Source organism: Mchenga conophoros, linkage group LG3 (assembly GCF_057382185.1).
Source record: "Mchenga conophoros isolate Kocher_MC1m ecotype Shallow Benthic linkage group LG3, M_conophoros_male_GT1.1, whole genome shotgun sequence".
NCBI classification, from domain to species: Eukaryota; Metazoa; Chordata; class Actinopteri; order Cichliformes; family Cichlidae; genus Mchenga; species Mchenga conophoros.
The window spans coordinates 28,470,877-28,498,398 of NC_140528.1; the positions used below are offsets into that span (position 1 = coordinate 28,470,877).

General features: G+C 47.4%; 2 protein-coding genes across 4 annotated transcripts; both read left to right on the plus strand.

The window, feature by feature from the left end:
• Nucleotides 1–80: 80 nt before the first annotated feature.
• Nucleotides 81–19,007, plus strand: LOC146577988 (phosphatidylinositol 4,5-bisphosphate 3-kinase catalytic subunit alpha isoform-like). 3 transcript variants are annotated; one of them, XM_085256134.1, is made up of 28 exons: nucleotides 81–859; nucleotides 3,969–4,092; nucleotides 4,324–4,427; nucleotides 4,505–4,667; nucleotides 4,733–4,942; nucleotides 8,359–8,426; nucleotides 8,511–8,639; nucleotides 8,719–8,772; nucleotides 8,949–9,058; nucleotides 9,138–9,279; nucleotides 9,567–9,652; nucleotides 9,752–9,857; nucleotides 10,618–10,770; nucleotides 10,851–10,982; nucleotides 12,188–12,312; nucleotides 12,625–12,706; nucleotides 12,796–12,960; nucleotides 13,127–13,230; nucleotides 13,316–13,415; nucleotides 13,778–13,849; nucleotides 13,934–14,040; nucleotides 14,320–14,441; nucleotides 14,525–14,603; nucleotides 14,675–14,845; nucleotides 14,921–15,038; nucleotides 15,114–15,265; nucleotides 15,340–15,488; nucleotides 16,785–19,007. In XM_085256134.1, the coding sequence occupies exons 2-28, from the start codon at nucleotides 4,008–4,010 to the stop codon at nucleotides 16,907–16,909; spliced, it is 3,213 nt and encodes a 1,070-aa protein (XP_085112260.1). In that variant the 5' UTR covers nucleotides 81–859; nucleotides 3,969–4,007; the 3' UTR covers nucleotides 16,910–19,007. The 3 variants fall into 3 exon arrangements, with proteins under 3 accessions (XP_085112260.1, XP_085112261.1, XP_085112262.1); XM_085256135.1 differs by lacking the exon at nucleotides 81–859 and adding an exon at nucleotides 920–2,814; XM_085256136.1 differs by lacking the exon at nucleotides 81–859 and adding an exon at nucleotides 2,844–3,864.
• Nucleotides 19,008–19,275: 268 nt separating this feature from the next.
• eif4e2rs1 (eukaryotic translation initiation factor 4E family member 2 related sequence 1) lies at nucleotides 19,276–27,290 on the plus strand. Its single transcript, XM_085256141.1, has 7 exons — nucleotides 19,276–19,447; nucleotides 20,043–20,124; nucleotides 20,730–20,864; nucleotides 21,049–21,153; nucleotides 22,355–22,507; nucleotides 23,490–23,626; nucleotides 27,071–27,290. The coding sequence occupies exons 1-7, from the start codon at nucleotides 19,431–19,433 to the stop codon at nucleotides 27,108–27,110; spliced, it is 669 nt and encodes a 222-aa protein (XP_085112267.1). The 5' UTR covers nucleotides 19,276–19,430; the 3' UTR covers nucleotides 27,111–27,290.
• Nucleotides 27,291–27,522: the final 232 nt, after the last annotated feature.

Genomic DNA, 27,522 nt, shown 5'->3' on the forward strand with positions numbered 1-27,522 from the left:
CTCTGTGGGGTATGACGTCACACACAGTGCATGCTGGGATACTGGGTCAGGCTGACAGATGGAGAGAAAACAGCCAAATCAGAGAAAGGAGGATATCTAATCCTTAATCCAGCGAGCCCCTCCCCCTGCACACACACACACACAATCGTGGAAACAAACACAGGATTAGGATTAACTGATGATCTTTAAATCGGTCAAAATTTGAATGGACTTTGGTTCACAGCTTGCGCCTCTCCTCTAAAGCTGACCTTTGACCTGCAGCTCAGCAGTCAGCTCCTCCTCCCTGTGAAGCTGCTGGCCCTTTAAGAGAGGAAGAGCACAGGATGAGCCCCCCCCTCACACACACACACACACACACACACACACAATCCTGGAAACAAACACAGGATTAGGATTAACTGATGATCTTTAAATCGGTCAAAATTTGAATGGACTTTGGTTCACAGCTTGCGCCTCTCCTCTAAAGCTGACCTTTGACCTGCAGCTCAGCAGTCAGCTCCTCCTCCCTGTGAAGCTGCTGGCCCTTTAAGAGAGGAAGAGCACAGGATGAGCCCCCCCCTCACACACACACACACACACACACACACACACCCTCCTCCTCCTCAGCTGCACATTGTTCTGTGGCTCCGGGAGAAGCCACTTCCTCCTGCTGCTGCTGCTGCTGCTCAGCCCGCTGCAAACGGACAGACAGACAGTTTCAGTGCCTCCGACGGAGAGACGGCGTCTGTCTGTGTGTCCGACGGGATCAGCTGAGGGGGGCGGACACGCGAGCACAGACAAAGACTCGCAGACAGACGAACAGACTGGACGAATGGACTGACAGGATGCGGCACCGCTGGACCCTCGGGCTCGCCCCCAGGTAGGAACAAAGACTCTCCTCCTTTTTTCATGGATGCTCCTGCTCCTGTTGTCATGGTAACCATTTCCCAGTCTGAGGTCACGGAGAGGAGGAGGGCCGGTTTGTTACATCAGCCGGCGCTTCCTGTTTTTACCTGCGTGATGTCATCAGACGTCTGCGGGTCACGTGACTGTAGAGCTTTTGTTTGTTTCAGCTGCAGCTGAGATTTTCACAATAAACAAACAGTATAATCAGCTTCCTGCTGACAGAAGCCTCGTGATCGATGAACGTCCACACTTACATGATAAAGCATCCTGACTCATTTACAGCTTTTAATCTTTTTAGATCTTTATTGTGAAAATTCCTCAAACCTGTTTGTAAAATATAAAAAAATGTTTATTTTATTCTGAAATCAGACATCACTGTGGAACAACAACAGCAGAGTTCTTGTTCAGATTGTTAAAACCTGTTTACAGCTGTCTGAGGTTCTCTGTTTAGACCTGTGGTTGGGGTGGACGTAGCTCTCTCTGAGGTTCTCTGGGGTTCTCTGGGGTTCTCTGGGGTTCTCTGGGGTTCCTCTGCATCTCTCTAAGTGCTGCTGGTTCTGTCAGAAATGCTCTCCTGTCCGTAAGATCACAGTCTGGGATGTGTGTGTGGACCTCCTCAGGTTGGTCGTTCAGAATCTTTGGCTGGTTTGTTTTTATCCTCAGTGATACTTTGACCTCTGACCTCTCAGCGCTTCATTCATTGTCGTGTTTCTGCCCACGGTGACCTATGGGATTCAAACCAGCAGCCCTGGTTCACAGGTCACTTCCTCTGCGTCTGGCTGGCCTCAAACAGCTGATCAGCTCCTCCATCTTCTCCTCTGCAGGAGTCTGTGACACAGACAGTGTGAGCTCCTCACAGCAGGAGCTGACCTCTGACCTCTGACCGCCTCGTCATGCTCTGAGACTCTGAGAGAAATAACTGCTGTTGCATTAAAGCAGCCGGTCAACAGGAAAACAACCCCAGGAAGTCTGCTTCCTCACACACACACACACACACCCCTGCTTTGTCCTGACTGTGTGTGTGTGTGTGTGTGTGTGTGTGTGCGTGCGTGCGTGCGCGCGTGCGCGCGCGCGCGCGCGTGTGTGTGCGCGCGCGTGTGTGTGTGTGCGCGTGTGTGTGTGTGCGTGTGTGTGTGCGTGTGTGTGTGTGTGTGCGTGCGTGCGTGCGTGTGTGTGCGTGTGCATGTGTGTGTGTGTGCGTGTGTGTGTGTGTGTGTGTGCGCGTGTGTGTGCGTGTGTGTGTGTGTGTGTGTGTGTGTGTGTGTCCTATTTCCTTTGTTTGACGGCCTGGTTGGGAGAACAACAACAACAGCACATGAGGATGTCTGTGAAGGCTCTCGGTCACCCAGGGTGGCTCTTAAGTTAAATCATGGTTCTAGCTGCGCACTTGCATGAAGAGGCGGGGCCGGCAGCATCTGACCAATCTAAAAGGAGCGTTTCATGGATCACGTGACTCTTCTTTCACAGAGGTGTCACTGCTCCGCAGATGTTATCAGATGACGATTGAAGACGTCTAATCTAACAGTGAATAATCTGAGCGACCTCAAAGGGTGATTCTGTTCATCAGGACGTTTCAGTGGGAGAAACCTTTCATCATCATCATCATCAGCTGACTTCTTCAATCTCAGCTGACTGCAGGTTACCTTTAAACAGGACGTTTGCACAATGACTGGAACCAGCCCACTGAAGGAGCTGGGAGGTCAGCTTGTGATCGTTAATCTGCAAACTGACCACAGCTATGAGAACCATTCACAGAGAGTTGATCACACACTGACCTCACAGCGTTGCAGGATGTACTTACGTGATGACTGAGCGTGATCGAGATATTTTAACAGGGTGCACCTCTAAGACAAGCTTTCTGTGTGATCAGCTCAGTCACCTTCTGGCTTCGATCAACCTGCTGCTGGGCTCTGAACACCACACCCTGAGGTGAGAGGTGTCATGATGGTCTCGTACCACGTTACATCTGTCTCCACTTGCATCCCAGTCAGGGAAGCGTAGTTCGTAAGAGATTACAGGACGACCCCACTCTCAGCGTGGACCAAGTGTGCTTGAGCTGTGTCTTCAGTGTGTGTAGAGTCCATCGTGTCTTTGTGTCTCGCTCCCTCGTCCCTTTGTGTCTTAGTCGTGTCACTGTGTTTCCTCTGTTCCTCTCCTTGTGTCTCATCCTTGACTCCCTGTTTGTCCATCTTGTGATGTGTCAAGCCTGTGTGTGTCTTAAGTCTGCCTCTCAGGGTTTCCTGTTTTATTTTGACAGTCTTGCGTCCCACGTTCAGCGCTGTGGTTTTTGCCTCCCCGTCTCATTTAGTCGAATTCGTTCCAGCTGTTTTTCCGTGTGTTTATTTTGCCTTTAGCCATAATAAACCTCTTGCTTTTGGTTGAACCCAGCCTCCTCTGTCTGCTGCACGATCTGCAGCCATAAAGCGTCTCGTTGTCTGCTTCACTGATAAACCGTCTCCCTGTTTTCAGCGAACATCAGATCACCTGTGCTCAGCTAACACACATTAGCCCTCCCACTTTACCTGTGGACCAATACAAACGCTCCGTCAGTGAAGCTGCTCTGTTCATTCAGCATCTGTTCACTTTAGCTGAGAATCATGTGACCCAGCAGCTGTAGCACCTGTTCTTTTCCAGGTGTTCTCATATGGGCGTGGCCTGTAATGTGACACTTTCATTATGATGCATGTAACATGTTACCATAGAAACTCATACAGATTTTTAGGAGGATGCTATTTCTTCTAACTGCAGCTGTTCATAGACAAACCGTCCTCTGAACATCGTTACGGCTCGTAGGAGGACACCTGTGTCTCTGACAAACCTCCTGTTATCAAAGAGGACAAACAAACCCAAACAAAGTACAAAGGCGGGGGAGCAAAGGAGAGGGGGCGGGGCTAAAGAGGAGGCCAAGACGTGATCAAAATTAGTCTCACTTTCTTGTTTTATCAAGTCTAGTTTCAGGTTACAGGACTCCGCCCACAGGTACGGGCCTCACCCAACAGCTGCACCTGTGGAATTGTTCCAGAGTGACCTCTGACCCCTGCTGTTTGCCCTGTGCTGAGCTGCAGCTCTCTCTCTCTTCACAGGTAGCCCAGCACTGAGGTGAGGTGTGACTGTTGGTTGCCATGGTGCCCAGGCCATCGTCAGGGGAACTATGGGGGCTCCACCTGATGCCCCCCCGGATCCTGGTGGACTGCTGCCTGCCTAACGGTACAGCCACGGGCGGATGTAAGCTTGGGTGTAGCTCTGTGACGTCATAATGTCGGACAACAGATGACATCATGACGTCACAGCTTTGTTTTTAAGGCTGAACACAAGCATCACTCGTACAGGCTTACCTTCGTCCTCTTTCAGCTCACCTGTAATATTTGTGTTTCTGTTGGATTGTATTTCCGTGGCGTTTCCATGGCGTTTTCATGCTGTTTCCATGACATTCCTCAGGTATGATGGTTAGCCTGGAGTGTCTGAGGGAAACTCCTCTCATCAGTATCAAGCAGCAGCTCTTCTCCGAGGCCAGGAAGTACCCCCTGTACCACCTGCTGCAGGTATACGCTCTTAACTTTGACCCCGCCCCTTCCTTCTATCTCAGTCCAACTATAAATTCCGGTCTCCGATTGGCCAGGAGGAGTCGTGCTACATCTTTGTGGGCGTGACCCAGGAGGCTGAGAGGGAGGAGTTTTACGATGAGACGAGGCGGCTGTGCGACCTGCGCCTGTTCCACCCCATCCTTAAGGTCATCGAGCCCCTCGGCAACCGTGAGGAGAAAATCCTGAACCGTGAGATCGGTAAGGGAACGCCCCATCACATGTAATCACACTATGACCTCATAGTCAGACTCCTCCCCCCACAGGTTTCGCCATCGGGATGCCGGTCTGCGAGTTTGAGATGATGAAGGACCCGGAGGTCCAGGACTTCCGCCGTTCCATACTGAGCGTGTGCAGAGAGGCCATGGAGGAACGGGAAGGAGGGGGGGCCCACAGCCAGGCGCTCTACGTTTACCCCCCCAACGTGGAGTCCAGTCCCCAGCTGCCCCAGCACATCTATAGCAAGCTGGACAAAGGTACTCCCACACCTGCTGGGCCCAGAACCACCCTGTACCTGTCTCTCCTGTGTGAGGTGCCGTGAGGGACATTATTACTGAAACACTGTCACTACTGAAAAACCTTTCAGTTGAACAGGAAGTTGTTTCAGTTGAACAGGAAGTTGTTTCAGTTGAACAGGAAGTTGTTTCTTGACAAGGAAACTGAAGGAAAAAGTGGTAGATTTCAAACAAACCACTGCACAGATGTCTACTCAGCAACCTGCCTAAGTGAAGCAGCTGCATTACTTAACACTATATTAGCCCCAGCATAAGTCACATTTAGAATAACAGACGGGCATTATCCTGGTTATTTATTTGGCATGTGTGCTTTTTGTCTTTTTTAGCAAAGAAAATCTTAAAATCATCAATAAAACCAGGGAGAGAAGCTCAGCGCTCCTCCATGTAGCACAATGATGTTTACTCAAAAGTATGATGATGTGAATAATGTCTGAGACACCCAATGCAGATGATCCATATAAAAAATTATGATGTAATTCAAATAGTGGCACATCATTAATATTTAGGGAAATCCAATTTTTTAAGTTGCACCAAACACATTGTGTGATAGGGCAAAAAAAAGATGTCCTAGGGTTTCATGGTCATCAGTTTCATAAAGAACACTGATCCACCTCAAAGCCAAAGCTCTTTATTAGAAATTCTGCCACAGGATTAAAGTGTGTTTCTGTAACTTTAGGTAGAATAGGCTATTTCATAATTTTCAGTACGCTTTATCCAGTGTATATGAAATAACTACATTAGAACCATGTAACCATCCTGTATGACATATTTTGTCTTTGAAGAATCTACTAATTATACTCTTATTGCATTTTTATCAAACAGCTGACATTGCCCTAGCAATAAATTTGGGAGCACTGATGAGAAATTATTGTATATCATAAACTTTTAATCAAATGAAGCCGAGGCAGCGGGACCAGTGCACTGAATGTGTTATATTCTCTTTGAGTTTAGACAATATTTTTCTGAAAGGTCCGTGTAACTGAGAATGACACCGCTATCATCCACAAATCTGTCATGAATATAATCTTTTTGTTTAACCAGTCACTGTTGAAAATTGATTTTTGATTAAGTGTTATTACCCTATTATTCCATAAGGCTGAATTATGGGGAGAAGTTGTGGGTCGCTCATTTATTGTATCCCTTCACAAGCTGAGATCTTTCTATGTCATGGGTTTTTTTCCTCCACAAAAATTGGAAAATAACTGTGTTAATGTTTTTTCTCAAAGATATTTTTATTGATTTAAAGCAACAAAGAAAAACAGGTACACACAGAATTGTTCAACAACAGACAAGTTTCACAGTGACTGTTTGGACTGAAATATTAGAACACAGATTAATGACACACTCACATGTCTAGTAATTGCTTACACCAGTTTACCCCCTACCCATACCACTTAGAACCCCTATCCCTCAGGCCAGGTAGGAAAACAAATAAAACAAAAGAAAAAAACAAACAAAGCAAGAAAAAAGAAAAAACAAACAACAGAAACAAAAAACCCAAACAACAAACAAACACACACAAAAATAAAAAATACAAAAAAACCATTGCAAATACAACACAAAAATAAGACAAACACACATGACTAGAAAAAAATAAATAAATAAAATAACAACATTTTTCTGTGTTAATGCTTTTAGAGGAGATATGTAGAGAGGGACAAGGATAAATCAATTTGGAGATGCCTCCAGCTTTAGATAGGATGTTTCTGCCAAAAATAGCGAGTCTCTGGTTAACCAGTGGCTGAGTGATGTCTTCATCTCCATGATACAGTTAGAAATATTAGTGTCTTCTCTGCTAATTGGGTTTTTTAGATATTATCAGCCCTATATATTTAACTTGAGGAGTCAGAGCTTGTATGAATCGGGTTCACATTTTTTGATACTGAGAGATAAACGAGCCCAGACCTCCCTCTCCACAGCCACCTGCTCCAGCTTATCCAGGGGAACACCAAGGCGTTCCCAGGCCAGCCGAGAGATATAGGCTACGTTCACTCTGCAGGTCTTGATGCTCAATTCAGATTTTTTGATCAAATCCGATTTTTTTGTCTGCTCGTTCACACCACAAATAAAATGCGACAGCAAACGCGCTCTAGTGTGAACGCTCAAAGCGCCGCATGCGCAAAAGAAGACGTCACACACAGCGTGCTCTGTTTAGACCCAGAGCAACAGGATGTTTGACTGATGGACTTTAATATAAAGACTTCGGACTTTACGTTTCCCAATTTTTGCTTTAAGTTATTTTGTTATTTACATAATAATGTAAATAACCTAATAATGATCCTTATTGCTGTTTTAGAGGAGCGCTGCTTCAAAGGATAGATTTCTGTCAGAATCTGCAGATTATACAGTACAAATAAAATGTTCACGTTTCTCCAACGTTGTCTTCCCAACAGTTTCACTGACATCTACACGGGATGGCCAGGAAGCGTTCACGATGTCTTCTCTGGCGCTGATAATTGGCGTCTGTCTTGTGTCAGTGACGTAAAAGACGGATTTAATGCGACATGACCTTCAAACAGCAGTCGCTTTCTAAAACATCGGATATGTATCGGATTCAGCACCACATACGACGGTGACCCAGATCGGATTTGATGCGCTTTCGCCTGCAGTGTGAACGTAGCCATAATCTCTCCAGCGTGTCCTGGGTCTGCCCCGGGGCCTCCTCCCGGTGGGACATGCCTGGAACACCTCACCCAGGGGGCATCCTTGTCAGATGCCCGAACCACCTCAGCTGCCTCCTTTCAATGTGGAGCAGCTGCTCTACTCTGAGCCCCTCCCGGATGGCCGAACTTCTCACCCTATCTCTAAGGGAGAGGCCAGCCACCCTTCGGAGGAAGCTCATTTCTGCCGCTTGTATCCGCGATCTCGTTCTTTCGGTCACTACCCACAGCTCGTGGCCATAGGTGAGGGTAGGGACGAGAAGCTTTAGTTTTCTCTACCTCGCATTTATCTTTCAAAAAAATAGACTTATCATCTGTGAATTGACTTATTTTGAAGTCTTTATTAAAAATTGATATTCCTTGTATGTCGTGTTAACAACTGAGTTGCCAATATAAAAAGCTTAGGGGAAACAGGACATGCTTGCCGAATTCCCTGTTGCACCTTGAATCCATTCAAGGAAGCTACAGTATTGTTAAGTAATACATCTGCTTCACTTAGGCTACAAGCACAGCCGCCCCCACCCCCAGGTCCTGGACCAGTACCGGTCTGTGAGTCGTTTGGGTCGCAAGAGTCGAGGCTTTCAGGGTTTTTATCGTTTTTATATCGTTTATATTGTTAGCTCGGTTTCCCTGGGTCTTTTCCCGATGTTATGAATAAATCTGTTTTTTGGTAGCGGTACTGTATACCTGTCTGACTTGCTGTACCTGTCTGTGCAGGGCGCCTGATTGTGACCATCTGGGTGATCGTGTCTCCATCAAACTCCAAACAGAAGTACACCTTGAAGGTAAACCTGGACACTGAGCTGGTTCCTGAAACAATCAGAACAGGAAGTGAGGTAGTCACCAGGTGTGTGTGTGTGTGTGTGCAGGTTAGTCACGACAGTTTACCTGAGCAGCTGATCGCCGAGTCCATCAGGAAGAAAAGCCGATCGATGCACCTTTCACCTCAGCAGCTCCGCCTCTGCGTTCAGGAGTACCAGGGCCAGTACATCCTTAAGGTACGCCTGTCTGTCTGTGTCTACCTGTCTGGCCCCACACCTGTCGACTCACCTGTCTCCCTCCCTGTGTGCCTCTCAGGTGTGTGGCTGCGATGAGTACCTGCTGGAGAAGTTTCCTCTCAGTCAGTATAAGGTAACAGCTGATCCTGTGGCTTCACTGCACCTGTCACAGTTTGTCCTACACCTGACCTACCTGCTGCCCATAGTTCACATTAATGTCACGTACAGGACAGGTGAGACTGTCCAACGTGAGCTTAAAGTGTCATCCAGGATTAGGTGATCTTCAGTTCCTCACCTGTGTGTCTGCAGTACATCCGCTCCTGCATCATCGTGGGACGTCTTCCTCACCTGATGCTCGTGTCCAAAGACAGCCTCTACTCTCAGCTTCCCGCCTCAGGCTTCGTCACGCCTTCCTACAGGTATGGCCGTCACAGGTGTCACACCTGCAGGTATCACAGGACACAGGACAGGAGGTGACTTGAGCTGTGTGTGTTTCAGCCGTCGGACTCCTCAGCCGTCTCCCTGTCCAGGAGGAGGCGACGGTTCTCCTCCTCGCTCCTTGTGGGCCTTCAACACTCTGCTGAGAGTCCGGCTGCTCTGCGCCACGTACGTGAACGTGAACATCAGAGACATCGATAAGGTGAGTCGGTACTCGCTGCCTGGACCTGCCGCATCACATGTGGGGTCTAACAGGTGTTATCATGATCAAGCATCAGCCCTGACTCCAGTAATTATTACGTGCTTTGAGAAGCTTTAATGTTCAAAGAAGGACTCACAGGGTCGTAGCAGGAGGAGACCCAGGACTCTGCAGAGGTTCTGAGCACTGGGGGCCGGTTCACTGGACTGGATTAGATGTCTGGATGTTTGGGTGGATGGTTGGATCAGTCCCACCAAAACATCAGATAGGATTTTGTTGTGTGTGTGTAGATCTATGTGAGGACAGGGATCTATCACGGAGGAGAGCCGCTCTGTGACAACGTCAACACCCAGAGAGTGCCCTGCTCCAACCCCAGGTACGACACACCCAAACACACACGTTAAAACATCGGCCCCCCTCCTGTCGCTCCTTTTACCTGCCTGTCTGCAGCTAACTCTTACCTGTCTGTCTTCAGGTGGAATGAGTGGCTGACCTATGACATCTACCTGGCTGACCTCCCTCGTTCAGCCAGACTCTGCCTGTCTATCTGCTCTGTGAAGGGAAGGAAAGGAGCTAAGGAGGTAGGAAAGAAGGGAGTACAAGTGATCTGTGTAGTAAGACTGCTGGTTGAACCTGTCCCAGGTCGTTTCTCAGTACTCAAGTACGCAAGTCCGCACTCGTCCCACTCGTGCTTCTGAAGTTCCCACAGTAATCTGGAGTTCCTGAGAACTGGAGGACGCGGCGATCGTTCTAATGTTGGAACGGGCGTGTACTTGATGACATCACAGCTCAGCTCCATTGTTTCCACTGTCACCACCCTTTAATTTAACTGTGATTGATATGCGCAATGGAAATTACACATGACATAAAAAACTGCACAAAGTAATAGATTTCTTTAAGGAAAAAATCTTTTTAAAGTATTTTGCAAAATGCCCTTTTACATATCATCTGCTTCACAGTCAGATGTGAACAGCTAAAAGCAGTACACACGTATGCACAGTTCATGCTGCTTATTTAATAGAAACAAAGAGGTTAGAAAGCTTTTATTTTATTTTAGTAGATACTAAAACCTACCACAGACAGCTGCTGGGGTTTGGAAGAGAACTGAACTAATACTCCAAATATAATCAGATCATTGTTGGAGCAGCCGTCAGGATCTCCTCGTATCAACATGCTGTTTTTGTTTCCTCCTGGATTTAATTATTTTTATTGTTAGATTCAATTCAGAGTCAGCTGTTTAAATAAGAACAGCACATTTTACATCAGGTGAAATGACCATCGATGCATGCTCGATAGAAGGGGAGGAGCCAGGACACATCCTCTGTCTCACCTGTCTCACAGGAGCACTGCCCTCTGGCCTGGGGGAATGTAAACCTGTTTGACTACAAGGACATCCTGGTCTGTGGTAAGGTGGCTCTCAGCCTGTGGCCTGTTCCCCATGGCCTAGAGGACCTGCTCAACCCCATTGGAGTCGCGGGTTCAAATCCCAACAAGGTACCCAACAAGTTCTCTCAGACAGTAGAAATGTGTCTGATCCTGAAGTAAGTATTTAATGATGGTGTTGTGGTCTGCAGGAGACCCCCTGCGTGGAGCTGGAGTTCTCCTGGTTCAATCAGATCGTTGTTTTTCCTGACGAGCAGCAGATTGAAGAGCACGCCAACTGGACCATCAGCAGAGAGCTGGGCTACAACTACTGCCACGGCCTGGTAACTACAACATTAAAAACTCCCTCTCTGCCCCCCGAGGTTTGGTGTGTGTGTGAAATCCTCAGACCACGTCCTCTAAAGAGGTCCTATACAAAGATCCTCTACAGAGGTCTTCTACCAGAGGTCTTCTACCAGAGGTCCTCTACAGAGGTCTTCTACCAGAGGTCTTCTACCAGAGGTCTTCTACAGAGGTCTTCTACCAGAGGTCTTCTACCAGAGGTCTTCTACCAGAGGTCCTCTAAAGAGGTCCTCTAAAGAGGTCCACTACCAGAGGTAGTCCTCTACCAGAGGTCTTCTACCAGAGGTCCTCTACAGAGGTCTTCTACCAGAGGTCTTCTACCAGAGGTCTTCTACAGAGGTCTTCTACCAGAGGTCTTCTACCAGAGGTCTTCTACCAGAGGTCTTCTACCAGAGGTCCTCTAAAGAGGTCCTCTAAAGAGGTCCACTACCAGAGGTAGTCCTCTACCAGAGGTCCTCTACAAAGATCCTCTACAGAGGTCCTCTACAAAGATCCTCTAAAAAGGTCCACTACCAGAGGTAGTCCTCTACAGAGGTCCTCTACAAAGATCCTCTACAGAGATCCTCTACAGAGGTCTTCTACCAGAGGTCCTCTACAAAGATCCTCTACAGAGGTCCTCTACAAAGATTCTGTACAGGGGTCCTCTACCAGAGGTCCTCTACAAAGATCCTCTACCAGAGGTCCTCTACAGAGGTCCTCTACAAAGATCCTCTACCAGAGGTCCTCTACAGAGGTCCTCTACAGAGGTCCTCTACAAAGATCCTCTAAAGAGGTCCACTACCAGAGGTGGTCCTCTACATAGATCCTTTACAGAGGTCCTCTACCAGAGGTCCTCTACAAAGATCCTCTATCTATCGGTAGTGGTTTCCTGTGTGCTCTCCTTCCATTAACAGTGCTCTTCTTTGGGGTCTTCCTCAAAGTGAACACAGTTGCTTTCCAGCTGTTCTCCAGCTGTTTTGCCTTTGGCTTCTTTTTGCCTCTTTGGGAATTGTGGTGTAATCTTTATAGGTTTCATCTCGACCGAAGAGCAGCAGCAGTCCTGTGCAGTTTGTGTTTCTGATGTTGTTGTGTGTTTTAGTTTGTCAGTGTTTACCTGTGACTCAGATCCAAATACAGAAGACTCAGCAATTGCCTCAGACTACCTGTCTCTCACCCGTCTCTCACCCGTCTCTCACCTCTCCCTCAGAGCAGCCGTTTGGCCTGTGACAGCAGTGTTTCATCAGGCGATGCCGAGCAGCTTCGCTCTCTCTGCTCCAGAGATCCGCTGTACGAGCTCTCGGAGCAGGAGAAGGACTTCCTCTGGAGACACAGGTGAGAATGAATGTAATGGAGTGAACACCCTGCAGGTGTATTTTTGGAGGCATGTCCTCTGAACGCTGTGACGTTCTGAACCCACAGTTAAACCTCCGATCCAGGTATATTTGAACAGGTTTAAATAGTCCCAGATTTACCTAACGTGATCTTTGACACAGAAACTTTCTGGACCTTTCTGTCTGTCTGATTTTAGATGTCTGGCAGCTTCACGTGACTCTCTCTGTTTGTGCATGTTCCTGTCCACCGGCCTTGTCTACCTGTCTCTCCCCATTTGTCTACCTGTGTCTCTGCCTGTCTGTATCTCTGCAGACATTACTGTGTAAACATCCCAGAGTCTCTCCCTAAGCTGCTTCTTTCTGTCAAATGGAACTCCAGAGACGAAGTTTCTCAGGTACCGAACTTCCCATCACAGTCAGGGACAAATGCTTCAAACCCTCACTTTGACTCACCTGTCTCTCTGTCACCTGTCCCCTCCCTCAGATGTACTGTCTGTTGAAGGAGTGGCCTCTGATGGAGCCCGAGTCGGCTCTCGAGTTGTTGGACTGTAACTTTCCCGACCCAATGGTCCGAGAGTTTGCGCTGCGCTGCCTCGTGCAGGGCCTGACGGATGACAAGCTGTCGCAGTACCTGTTGCAACTTGTACAGGTGCGTGTGGTAATGGTAAATGGTAAAGGGTCTGCACACCTGCTGCTGTGTGCCTCACACAGTCCTCTGCAGCACACTGCAGACACACCTGGACTCCTCACCTGTCTGTGTACTGTCACATACATACACTTATCTTTCGACTTTTGTCTCATGGTCTTTTCTGCAGGTGTTGAAGTATGAGATGTACCTGGACAATCCTCTGGCCCGTTTCCTGATAAAGAAAGCTCTGACCAATCAGAGGATAGGGCACTTCTTCTTCTGGCACCTGAAGTGAGTGCAAATGTCCTGGTGTTTACCTGAGGGATCTAACACGTCTGTTTGGTCATTTTTAATCTAACAGGAAGTGTTCTCACAGGTCAGAGATGCACAACAAGACGGTTTCCCGACGCTTCGGTCTGCTGCTGGAAGCTTTCTGCAGAGCCTGCGGGATGTACCTGAAGCACCTGAACAGACAGGTGAGCCCTGACACACCTGGTCTTCTGAGTCCAGTTCAACATGAGCTCCTTATCTAGTTTTTCTTAACCTAAGACCATCACCACACAACAAAAGTGTGTCTCAGCCCAGGATTTATCAGTCTACCTGTGAGATAGTTCACAGGAACCAGGAAGCCTTGGAAGACCAATCAGAAGCATGGACACATACTCACAGGAAGTATCATGCTGGAAAAATATTAGGTGGTTAAACACAGAATAGAGCGTGAAAATAACACAGAGCAGCAGAGTGAAACAGCAGTGTCAGTGATTAACGAAGCTTCTCTCACCTGGTCGTTTGTATAACTGAGCTACTAACACACCTGTATGTGCGTGTGTGTGTGCAGGTAGAGGCCATGGATAAACTGGTGAATCTGACCGACACACTGAAGCAGGAGAAGAAGGACGAGACTCAGAAAGTATGAAAACAAACAAAGCAACTTAAATCTGACTTGTGATTGGCTGACGGTGACGTGTGTTTCTGTACTGCGATTGGTTGTCAGACTCAGATGAAGTTTCTGGTTGAGCACATGTCTCGTCCAGATTACATGGAAGCTCTGCAGGGATTCGTCTCTCCACTGAATCCAGTTCACCAGCTGGGAAATCTCAGGTAGGCATAACTGGTTAAATAACTGCATGACTTCCTACCTGACCGATCATTGCATGACCAGATCTTTTAGTGTGTGTGACTATGACTAAGATCAGTGTGGATATTTATAGCTCTTGGTAGTGAAATGTGGGGTTTTCTAAATATAAAAGTGATTCATCTGCATATTGACCGACTTTAAGTGTTTTATTCTTTAAAGAGCTTCCTGACTGCATCAGCGTGTTTTCAGGCTTGAAAAACAACAAAGTAAAACAATGTTTAAAAAGTGTCGTGTGCTTTTAGGCTGGAGGAGTGTAGGATCATGTCCTCGGCAAAGCGCCCCCTGTGGCTGAACTGGGAAAACCCTGACATCATGTCCGAGCTTCTCTTCACCAACAACGAGATCATCTTCAAGAACGGAGATGGTAACGAGTTTGGCGCTAACTGTATTACTGCTGTTTACAGCTGTGCCAGGGCACTGTGGGTAACGTAGTGTGTTCTGTTACAGACCTGCGTCAGGATATGCTAACGTTGCAGATTATTAAAATCATGGAGAACATCTGGCAGAACCAGGGTCTGGACCTGCGGTGAGAGCCCGTGACATTAGCTGTGACATCACACCGACACCTGGCTAACGGAGCGTGTGTTTGTGTATTAGCATGTTGCCCTATGGATGCCTCTCCATCGGTGACTGCGTGGGTCTGATCGAGGTTGTGAAGAACAGCTTCACCATCATGCAGATTCAGTGCAAGGGAGGCCTGAAGGGGGCGCTGCAGTTCAACTCCAACACGCTGCATCACTGGATCAAAGACAAGAACCGCGGCGAAGCGTGAGCACACCCCTCTGCACACATGTTTGCATGAACACCTGTCTGCCCTCTGCTCACTTCCTGTCTGTCCCACAGGTACGATCGGGCCATCGACCTGTTCACGCGCTCATGTGCTGGTTACTGCGTTGCCACGTTCATCCTGGGAATCGGAGACCGCCACAACTCCAACATTATGGTGAAAGAGAATGGACAGGTGAGCCTCTGACCCCACGCCCTGACAGCTCTTCCTGGGACTGCAGCCGCCTAACTCTTTGTCTGCCTCCTCCAGCTGTTCCACATTGACTTTGGTCACTTCCTGGATCACAAGAAGAAGAAATTTGGCTACAAGAGGGAGCGTGTACCCTTTGTCCTTACTCAGGACTTCCTCATCGTCATTAGTAAAGGCATCCAGGAATCCACCAAGACCAAGGAGTTCGAGAGGTGCCCTGTCCCTCCTCTTTGCACCTCCTCCTGTCTCCCTCTGAGCCCGCCTCACTCTCTGTCTACCTGTTTAGGTTCCAGGAGATGTGCTACAAAGCATACCTCGCCATCCGTCAGCACGCCAGCCTCTTCATCAATCTCTTCTCCCTTATGCTGGGTTGCGGGATGCCTGAACTGCAGAGCTTTGATGACATTGCCTACCTGAGGAAAACCCTGGCCCTGGGTAAGACTGGAGTGACGGACGGGCAGGAGACAGGTGGTATTATGATGCTGTAGATGTCTAGAACTCCACCAATCCATGGTGGCAGCAGAGTGCCTGTTCTAAGCAACCATCTCCTGTCCATCACAGGGACTCAGTTCAGTACTTGGAACTGTCTGTAACCCGTCTGTCTCTAAGCCATCTGTCATAGACCGGCCTGTCTAAGGTCATATCCCAATTCATGGGTTGGATCCTCCTGAGGACCCGGCCTTCGCGGTCTACGTGGGCCGGGTCCTCAGAAGGTCGGGTAGGCCGGAAGTAAACGGCTGTGGAATTGAACGGTCTAGCCTTCAGATTAGCATCACCGCTGTCTTGGTGGAGTTTAATAAACTCGGCGTAAATTCTCGACCATCTCACACGTCTGTTTAATCAGTTTTCTGTTTGACGTTTATTCAGCTGTGTGAAAACCACCCGGGGTATTAATAAAGTGTTATTTTATCTAATCTAATCTAATAACTTTAATCTCAGCCAAACCGATTGACTCACGAACAAATAAAACACTGAAAAAGCCCAACAATAACATTTTTAGGTTGTCTAAATGACTCTTATATTACATTTAACCTGAGTAGCGAAAGTCCGCGGTGATCTGAAAATGATGTGCCGGGAGTTGTGTCGTTCTCGGCGGCTTCAGTAACCCTCGAGCTCTCAGCTAGCTATCGAGCTGGTGGGTAACAGACGTCTCCAAAAACGTCGAAGCACTTTTGCAAATATGCGATATCTTGATAAACTGAGCAGATATTAGAAGTTTACACGCCCACATTCTCGCCTGAAAATATTTTAAAAGTTTATTTTTTGGGGGGTCCTTTGTCCCTCTTTGGGGGGGGAAACTCCCACTAGGTTTAAATCTGGGACTCTCCACCATTTGACCCTAGAACTGAAGAAGGTGAATCATCTTCAAGCAACTTAAACAAGTCCAGACGCTTTTCTTTCCAAGCTCCTTAGATTAATACCAGTAATTTTAAAACTTAGTAGCTGCCGCCATTGCCGGAAACTGGAGTTTGGCTGGGCCGCGCTATGATTTCTGGGATATGGTGGGCCACTAAGGACACACCTGACCCATCCTTCAAATTTGGGTAAAAGGAGGCCACACTTGTCGGCTGCATTCGGAGGAGTCTACGAATTTGACAGCCTTCGGCGCGTCGCTGTGACGTAATCGGTCTACAAATGTGTCCTCAGGAGGATGTAGCCCATGAATTTGGACACGACCTGTAAGTCTTTTCTTTAACCAGTCTGTCTCTAACCCATTTGTCTGTCATTCAGAGAAGAGCCAGCAGGAGGCACTGGAGTACTTCACCAAGCAGATGAACGACGCTCACCACGGCGGCTGGAGCACGAAGATGGACTGGATCTTTCACACCATAAGACACATGCCCAATGAGCACTGACACACACCCACACTGGTGTGTTTGTTTACTGCACTACTGTGATGATTATGATACTAATGATGATGATGATGATGACAGACTCGTCATCTGATGTCATAGATTTTCTTTAGAGGTTTTTTGTCCTTGTGTCTTTTGGACGGTTGTCATAGAAATATGAATCTCAGGGTCAAAGGTCAGTGGGGTTTTGATGATGCCAAAGGCAGGCTGGGAAAAAATGACGATGCTGATGATGAAGGGGACGTCACAAAAGTCTTCCAATCGGTGCTACTGTTAGCTTGTTAGCTGCTGTACTTTTCAAAAACAGTCAAACTTTATTGAGTGAAATTTTATTGACAAGCAGCTGTAACTTCATAAAATGTTATTTTTGAGTGACATAACTTTATTGAAACCAGCAAAGTGAACACTGTGGTCACTGTGAGAGCAATAAAACTTCCAATAACCAATCAATATTTAGATTATGACAATCAGTTCTGACCAGTAGGAAGGCAGAGCTGACCAGCTGTGGGCGGAGTCATTGTGATGATGCAGTCTAGAGACTTAAGATACCTTCAGAGTTTATTGGAAGTATCTTTTGGAGTATTTTGTTGATTTGAACCCACTTAAACAGATTTTTACGATCAGCATATCATCCTCGTTAATCAGGGATCAAAGTACTCGACAATCTGAACCAATCAGCTGCTGCCGTTAGCCCTTAGCTAGTCTACTTAGCATTGTTAGCTGTTGGCTCATGAGTCATGCTGAGATAGTTAGCATTAGCCTGTTAGCTATTAGATAGCTGAGTTGTTGCACTGGATAAAGGAACTGTGGGTAGGTTTAGTTACCATAGTGAAAACCCCGTCCCTCTAATCTCATTGGCTGCCAGTTCCTAGGGCAGGGCTACATTCAAATAGTTTTATGTGAAGGTTTTTTCCTGTTCAGGTGAGAGATCAAAGCCCCGCCCCCTGCTGCATGCTAATCATTCATTGCTGACATCATCGACTGTGATGGTTACTATAGTGACTGATAACACACGGGGAGATGTGATGTGTTTGTTTCCATGTGATCAGTATTGATTGTTTTCTGATGTATTAATGATTTTTAACTAATTGGTTTCTTCATGTATTGATTTGTGATGTTATTGATTCTTCTTGACCCTCTGACATAGGAGAGCAGGTCACCTGAAGGGCGGAGCCTGATGTTATAACACCATGCCCAGGTGTTAAAGCACTTATTGATCAGTGTTATTATGGATTATTGTTGTTTTGTTGTTTCAAAATAAAAGTTTAACTGGTGTGTGTGTGTGTGTGTGTGTGTGTGTGTGTGTGTGTGTGTGTGTGTGTGTGTGTGTGTGTGTGTGCTTTACTCACCTGAGACATGTTCAGTTCCTCTGACGTCCAGCAGGTGCTGCTGTGACCTTTGAGTCCTAACTGCTCTTTTTTTAAAATGAAATAAATAAAACTAAAATAATAAGATATTTCACCGTATTTCAAGGAAAATAAATGCAAATAACTCTGGGTATTAATCAATCCATGATATATGACATCTTTTTTTTCCAAGCTCCTTAGACAGCATTTGACACTGTTGACCACACAATCCTATTAAATTAGGGGTCCCCAATCCCAGTCCATGAGGGCCGGTGTCCCTGCAGGTTTAAGATGTGTCCTTGATCCATCACAGCTGATTTAAATAGATAAATAACTGTCTTGTCTCCAGAGGCCTGGTAATGAACTAATCATGTGATTCAGGTGTGTTGACCCAGGGTGAGCTCTCAAACCTGCAGGGACACCGGCCTCGTGGACTGGGATTGGGGACCCCTGTATTAAACCATCTAAAGACATGTGTTGGGTTTGCACTTGTACAAACGTATATATGTATTTTATGTTCACATATGTGTGCTTGTGTGTGAATGTGTACACTCTTGTATATGTATGTGCATATTTGCATGTACACATATATTTTTACAAACATATGGGATGTCACAATGTTTTCTATTTTTTCATCTTTCATCTATTTTAATTCTTTTTATTTGATTATGCTATCCTTCTGTTCAGCACTTTGGCGGACACTTGATGCCCTTTAAATGTGCTTTATAAATAAAGATCACTTGACTTGAGAAGCATACATTAATGCAGAGAAGTGTATTTTCGTTTATCGTTTTTTTAATGTATTGATTGTGCAGTGTTGGTCCTCCATATATTTATAAATATAATTTTGTAGTTTATGCACTATGGGCCCGCCATAATATTTATATATCACTTATTATTATTTTTAATGAAGTCAATTATTCCGCGTTGATCCTCCATACTTATGGACATAATGTTTCGCTTTTATAACCTTTCGTGAAAGTGCGATTAGTGACAGCTATTATATTTGTCCCTTCGCGCCTTCCGTCCACTGTTCCGCCGTAAGCATGCGCATTGACAGAAGCCGTCACCGCAGTCCAGTGTGTTGAGTAGAAGCCGAGTAGGGACAATAGATTAAAAATAGAAAAGTACAGGTGATACAGGCGGAGATAAGGAGCAGAACGAGAGACGGAGGAGAGATGGATCAGTTGGAGCGGTAAGGCTCACCTTTGACCCGGAAATAACTGCAGATAACGCTCGAGCACGTAGAGCTAGCATCCAGTGTGATTCATTCAAACTTTATTTAAACAGACTGCGTGAAATAAGAGTTAGCCGTTAACAACAGCGTTTTTATCCAGGCAGTCGGGGTCTAAACTTTATTGACACAGCCTCCCTGAACAGTCCGTTTGTTTCGGAGCGTGAGACGGTCGCGTGCGCTGTTGTGTACAAGTGAGAGGACCTGTGGAGGTGTGACGTCAGCGCAGGGCTCCGTCTTTTAAATGGAGTTTAGGAAGGACATGTGAGATAAAGGGGCGACTTCACCTGTGAGTAGTGACGGTGCGGTGTGTCGAATCTTTCCAGCCAATGGTTTCGGGCGCACGAAGCCCCGTTTAACAGCTCACTGCTGCCATCTGCTGGTCGTTCGGTGTACAGCGGCCCTGCTGTGGTAATACATGCAGGCTACATATCAGTGGAAAAGCAAACGTAAAGATGACTCAAGCATTTTAGCTGTTCGTCCACCATAAACCATGGGCACGTCCCTCAGGTGACACCTGGGATTACCTGCTGAGTACTTCCTGTTTGTCTTTCAGTCCCCAAGATGACAACGCACAGGAGACAGATTGTCACGTTGACAATGCCGATGGAAACAACAACAACAACAACCGGCGCAAGGTAACCTGTTCCTCTGTTTTACCTGGTAACCTGTTCCTCTGTTTTACCTGGTTACCTGTTCACGCCGTGCTCGTGTCTGTAGGCACGTTATGTTATCCCAGGTGGAAGTCTCGCTGAGACACGTGGCGTTAGAGGACAGACAACAGTTGTGTTTGTGGATATATGACTGACTGTAATTATGCATGAAATCATCACATCTCTGTAGGATTAAACTGAACATTATAAGTGCTTCATAAAAACAATGTCACGTGACTTTGCTGACAGGCAGCTAAAAGTGTTGTTTAATGTTCCTGTTGGAACTTTTGTATTGCCGCATAAATAAGAGTCATAAAACTCAGCACTTACTTTTAAATGTTTACTCTTCGGCCGCCCCACTTTATCCTCTGCTGTGCTATGAATCCTGGGATATGATGTGCCAACCCACATCATAACCCATCCTTGAAATCTGAGGAAAAGGACGACGCATTTGCAGCAGCCTTCGTCACGTCACTGTGACGTAATCGGCCCTCTGAAGGACAGCCTTGAGTTTAGACACTCTTAAAACCCTCAGACTGTGAGGGCCTGATTGGTCAGCAGCTGTGATGTGTGTGTTTTGTAACCTGCAGACGGTGTGTCCAGGTGCAGGTGAGCACCCCCTGCAGTATAACTACACCTTCTGGTACAGCAGGAGGACCCCGAGTCGTCCCGCCAGCTCTCTGAGCTACGAGCAGAACATACGACAGATCGGCACCGTGGCCTCGGTACGTATGGACAGCTTTCTGTGAGGACACGCCTCCTCTGAGACCACACCCCGTCAGCTTTACTGATAGTTTCAGTCTGACACGATTTTATTTCTTCTCTCTCTGATTCAGTCACATGATCAGTCTGACCGGATCAGTAAGTCTGTGCGATCAATCGTTCTGATAGCCAATAATGTGTGTTCAGGTGGAGCAGTTCTGGAGGTTTTACAGTCATCTGGTGAGGCCAGGTGACCTGAGCGGGCACAGCGACTTCCACCTGTTCAAGGAGGGCATCAAACCCATGTGGGAGGTAACTAAGTACCCAGTACTCCTGCAGTACTCCTGCAGTACTCGTGTAGGACAGATTTGTGCTGCTCAAATGAAAGTACAACAATAAAATCATCATAGACACACAACACATGCAGGGCTGCAGTGACATCACCACGAACCAGACACGCCTGTGTGAGGCCACACCCACACCAAGAAAGTACTAATGAAGGAAGCATCAATGAATTCTTAGTGAAGTGCTGATGAAGATGAGGGGTATCCATCCGTCTTCCTTCACTGGGGGGCAGGTCACGGGGCAGTAGCCTGAGCAGAGCGTACCAGACCTCCCTCCTGCTGGCCGCCTCCCGGAGAACACGACAAGCGCACCTTGCCCAGGAGGCTCAGCTCTCTCTTCACCACCGTGGACCGGTGCAGCATCACTGCAGCCGCTCCAGTGCGCGCTGGAGGACACCACCTGATGAAACCAACAGAACCAATCTGCACGAAAGCCAGAGACGAGATTCTTGGCTGCGCCTGTAAATTCTGTACATGAAGATTCTGAACAGAATCGGTGAGAGTACCATGTCCCACCAGGAACTAGTCCTACCTACTGACGGCTCTGCGGACCAAGTTCTTGCAATGGTTGCTTAATGATTAAATGGCCCATAGTATGGCGATGGGCCCCTGTCCCTTTCCCTGGCTGTGCCACATCCTGGGCCTTGCTCCAGGGCGTGGCCCTGGTAACCCCAGGCAGGGGGAACTGTTTCCTGGGTGAGCTTCTCATGGAGGTTTTTTAATAACTCTTTGTCTGGTCCCTAAACCCATGTCCAGAAAGGTAGCGCTTCACAGACGAGCGGTCCCACAGCTGTACACAAAAGGCTAAAAGTAACATGAACGTTAGGTCATAGTCAATACAACAGATTAAATAAAACACGTGAAAATAAACAATACATAATAATTCAACTAAGAATTCTTAACAGAAAAGCTGTTTTAACAGAAAAGTATTAACTGCTCATCAGTGTACTCGAGTACTGCAGGAGTAATCCTGGAGATGTACTCATGCGCTAATGCAGTACTGATACTGCAGCAATCCCGTACCGCCCCCTGCTGTGCTGCTCGTACCAGTTGTCCCAGATAACTTCCTGCAGTGATGTTAGAGCTGTGTGGTCACATGACTGATGCACTCAAACTCCCCCCTGTGTCTCCTACCTGTCTCACCTGTTGTGTCTGTCTCACCTGTGCAGGACGAGTCTAACCGCAGTGGGGGGAAGTGGATCATCCGGCTGCGTAAGGGTCTGGCGAGTCGGTTCTGGGAGAACATCATCCTGGCCATGCTGGGCGAGCAGTTCATGGTGGGAGAGGAGATCTGTGGGGCTGTGGTCTCCATACGCTTCCAGGTAACCACACAACCACTGCAGCGCTGTGTTACTGCAGGGCTGCTGCTCTGAGTCGGAATGAGGCACAGTGGAGACCTTCTCTACCAGAGATCAGGGCTCAAACTGGGATTCGGTGCTGTCCAAGTAAAACACAATAGAACTGTGTTACTAAAGTGCAGCTAGTGATGACTGTGGAAGTCTGTGGAGTCAAGCAGAGAGAGGACTTCTGTGATTGTTACCAGGGTTACCCAGTGCTGGTGTGCTGGTCCCCTTTTTTTAATAAGAATGAAACTACACTGAGCGTCATGCTCAGTGCTGAATTCCACTTTCAGAGCTCAGGGACCTCCCACGACATCTTTCAAAGTAAAAGTATTTCCAGTCTGGATCATGTGATCTGATCAGTGGGTAGCGTGGGTTCAGCTGCACGGGTGGGGTCTTGTTTGGCCTCAGTGTGTCCTGTGTGGAAGACTGTGGCAGCAATGTCGTCGAGCTGTGTTCACAGACCAAATCAGTGAGTCCGATATATGAGCGCTGGAAGTGAGCTCAGAGGAGAGCTGCTGCTCCTCCACTGACAGGAGTCTGCTCCTTTAGCCTGAGCTTAAAATTAGACGGTCTGTCTCCCAGATCCAAACTGGTTCCCCGAGTTGTGCTCTGATGCATCCATCGGAGTATGTGTGTAAATATTAGATAGGAAAAAGGACTTGTGTGGATGGGCGAACCAGGCACGCTGTGCTCAGAGTAGGAAAGTGATATAGGAGAACCAGTCCATTCACCATTTCCTGTCAGAGGCCATAAGAAGATCATTTGTAACCTTCACTAAAGCTGTTGCTGTGCTGAGCTCTGAAACCTGACTGAAACTCTTCAATAAGCCTCTGCAGATGATCTGTTAGCTGTTGGCCTATAATTAGCTAAGATTAGCTGGGTTTAAACAAGCTTGAAGGCCTGTGGTACGTTTATGATAGCATCTGACCTCTGACCTGTCTGTAACCCGTCTGTCTGTCAGGAGGACATCCTGTCGATCTGGAACAGGACGTCCAACGACCAGACGACGACGTCCAGAATCAGAGACACTTTGAGACGAGTCCTGAACCTTCCAGCTAACACCATCATGGAGTACAAGACCCACAACGACAGCCTCAGGTACTACCACTGTGCTAGCACTGTTACTGCTGCTAACACTGTGCTGTCAGGTTGGTTGATGCTTTGAGTGTATTCATATGAACCTGACGGTGATCAAAGTCACCTGTCTCAGCTCTAAACCATCTGTACTTAACCCTTTAAAACCAGTTAGAGCGGCACGCTCCGTTTTGCCTAACCATTTTTAAATCCCGGTAGAACCGGAACCGTGTAAGCTAGCGCAATAATTTTTTTTGCATATGAAACCAGAGGAGTTGTACTTACATCTTATGCCATCAGCTTGTCCTCGGTCACAGTTCCCTTCCACATATAGCTTTGCAAAAACTGCATAAAAAGCACTTGCAGCAACAAAAACATAATATCCCAGAAACACACTTTGCCGATCCGATCAGCTGTTCGTAACACTTCCTACGTTAGAATAGACGTCAGCATGAGCTATCGCATGTCCGCCATTACCTGCCCGAAACCGGAAGTGACTTCATTTTCTCAGAAAATGTAGTTTTTTACTTGTAGGCCTTTACCGATGTTTTTAAAAGTCATGTTTGACTTCATGCTTTTCTGAATAGTTGCTGGGATGCTTAGGACTCAAATCGCGCTGCTTTAAATGGTTTATTTTGACGCACCTGCTGTTTTCTCTGCAAATTTGCATTATAGGATTGTTTTTCGTTTTTCCTGCAGTATATAAAAATTGCTGTATCTCAAAAATAAAACTATGAAGACACAAAATAAATTCCCTGTGGTGGGAAACTATTTGTGCAACTTTCTTGTATTTAGAGTTTTGAGGGATAAGCCTCTTAAATTTCTCTATTTAGAAATATATGTTAAAAAAATAAAAACGATTTTCAAATTTTTTGTACTTTATTGCAGCGGTCCCCAACCGTTTTTGCGCCACGGACCGGTTTATGCCCAACAATATTTTCAGACTGGCTTTTAAGGTGTCAACAAAATAAAACTAGTACCGGTACCGAAAAAAATAAGATTTATTCATAACACATGTGAAAAGATTCGATCCCTATACAACAGTTGTAAGAGCTTGGTTCGCATTGCCGGCAATAAGTCGGACTCGTTCCCGGTGGGTGATGGGCTCCGCCAGGGCTGCCCTTTGTCTCCGGTTCTGTTCATAATTTTTATGGACAGGATTTCTAGGCGCAGCCAAGTGGCGGAGGGCTTTCGCTTTGGTGGCCTCAGAATCTCATCTCTGATTTTCGCGGATGATGTGGTTCTGTTGGCTTCATCGGGTGAGGGCCTCCAGCTCGCACTGGAACGGTTCGCAGCCGAGTGTGAAGCAGCGGGAATGAGGATCAGCACCTCCAAATCTGAGGCCGTGGTTCTCAGCCGGAAAAGGGTGGAGTGCCCACTCCGGGTCGGGGATGAGTTCCTGCCCCAAGTGGAGGAGTTCAAGTATCTCGGGGTCTTGTTCTCGAGTGATGGGAGAAGGGAGCAGCGTAAATAAGCTTCCTCCGAAAGGTGGCTGGCCTCTCCCTTAGAGATGGGGTGAGAAGTTCGGCCCTCCAGGAGGGGCTCAGAGTGGAGCAGCTGCTGCTCCACATCGAAAGGAGCCAGCTGAGGTGGTTCGGGCATCTGACAAGGATGCCCCCTGGGCGCCTCCTGGGTGAGGTGTTCCGGGCATGTCCCACCGGGAGGAGGCCCCCAGGACACGCTGGAGAGATTATATCTCTCGGCTGGCCTGGGAACGCCTTGGTGTTCCCCCGGATAAGCTGGAGGAGGTGGCTGGGGAGAGGGAGGTCTGGGCCTCTTTGCTTAGGCTGCTGCCCCCGCGACCCGGCCTCGGATAAAGCGGATGAAGATGGATGTGAAAAGATCAGGAAAACCGAGTTAACGATAAAAACGATAAAAACGATAACAAAATAACGCTGAAAACCGATAAAAACCCTGAAAACCAGACATTTCACACCTGAGCCTCAACTCTCGCAGCCCGGTACCAAACGACTCACGGACCGGCACCGGTCCGAGGCCCGGGGGTTGGGGACCGCTGGTTTATTGCACTTTTTTGCAATTTATGTAGTTACTATGGACTTAATGCTAAAATATGGGCTATAACAGTTGTATTGATGTATAGCAACTTGAAATGCTTCCAAAAACTGCTCCACAGCATGTAAAAATATCTCGTTCTTAGTTCTATGGCAGGTCTAAAGGGTTCATGATCCTCTAAACAGGGTTTGTCCTCTGTTGATGTTTGGGACATGAGGTGGAGCCACTTTTCATCTAATGAAAGGAAATCAGGACTTTTGTTTTCTTTAGGTCAAAGTTGAGATCAAATGTATGTGTCCTCCCTGTAAACCCACTGTTACCCCTCTGTCCACTCTGTAAACCCACTGTTACCCCTCTGTCCTCCCTGTAAACCCACTGTTACCCCTCTGTCCACTCTGTAAACCCACTGTTACCCCTCTGTCCACTCTGTAAACCCACTGTTACCCCTCTGTCCTCCCTGTAAACCCACTGTTACCCCTCTGTCCTCCCTGTAAACCCACTGTTACCCCTCTGTCCACTCTGTAAACCCACTGTTACCCCTCTGTCCTCCCTGTAAACCCACTGTTACCCCTCTGTCCACTCTGTAAACCCACTGTTACCCCTCTGTCCACTCTGTAAACCCACTGTTACCCCTCTGTCCTCCCTGTAAACCCACTGTTACCCCTCTGTCCACTCTGTAAACCCACTGTTACCCCTCTGTCCACTCTGTAAACCCACTGTTACCCCTCTGTCCTCCCTGTAAACCCACTGTTACCCCTCTGTCCTCCCTGTAAACCCACTGTTACCCCTCTGTCCACTCTGTAAACCCACTGTTACCCCTCTGTCCTCCCTGTAAACCCACTGTTACCCCTCTGTCCACTCTGTAAACCCACTGTTACCCCTCTGTCCACTCTGTAAACCCACTGTTACCCCTCTGTCCTCCCTGTAAACCCACTGTTACCCCTCTGTCCACTCTGTAAACCCACTGTTACCCCTCTGTCCACTCTGTAAACCCACTGTTACCCCTCTGTCCACTCTGTAAAGCCACTGTAAACACTCAAGCGTGTTTAGAGAGCAGGAGGATTGCAGCAGATGGTAAATGGCTTGTATTTGTATAGCGCTTTATGTAGTCCCTAAGGACCTCAAAGCGCTTTACACTACATGCAGACATCCACACACTGGTGATGGCAGCTACATTGTAGCCAAAGCTGCCCTGGGGCGCACTGACAGAGGCGAGGCTGCCGGACACTGGCGCCACCGGGCCCTCTGACCACCACCAGTAGGCAACGGGTGAGGTGTCTTGCTCAAAGACACAACAAACCGTCAACCTTCCGATTACAGGACGAACTGAACTCTTGAGCAACGATTGCCCAGATGACACTAATTCTGTGTTTAAACTAACAGCTGTGCTTGTGAAATGCATTGTGGGAAACGATGCTGATAAAGCAGTGAGACCTCTTCTGTCTTCTGTTTCAGGGACAACTCGAGCTTCAGGAACACCAAGATCTCTGTCTGAGGTCACCGGGGTCAGCCCAATGGCCCTCTGACCAATCAGGAACTGCCGTGGTGTTACTCTGCTCTCTCATTGGCCAGAGGATGGCCACATGGACCAATAAACTGACTGAACTGGACTGACGGTGTTAGTTTGTATCTCTGAAGTTTGTGCTGGTGTAAATAAAACTGAGTCTTCTTTAAACTCTGAGTGTGACTCTTTAATCCCAGCTGGCACCTCCGGGTCCCAGAGCAGTATAAAGACCTGTCCCAGGATATTCCAGGATGGTAGCTGAGACTAATCTGGGTCTATTCCAGGCTGCAGTCCAGCAGGGAGCTGAGCAGATGGACTTGATCCAGGCCGGGATTAGCAGATCGGAGGTACCATCATCGGTACCTGATCCAGCTCACCTGTCTGATCACATGATTCACCTCCC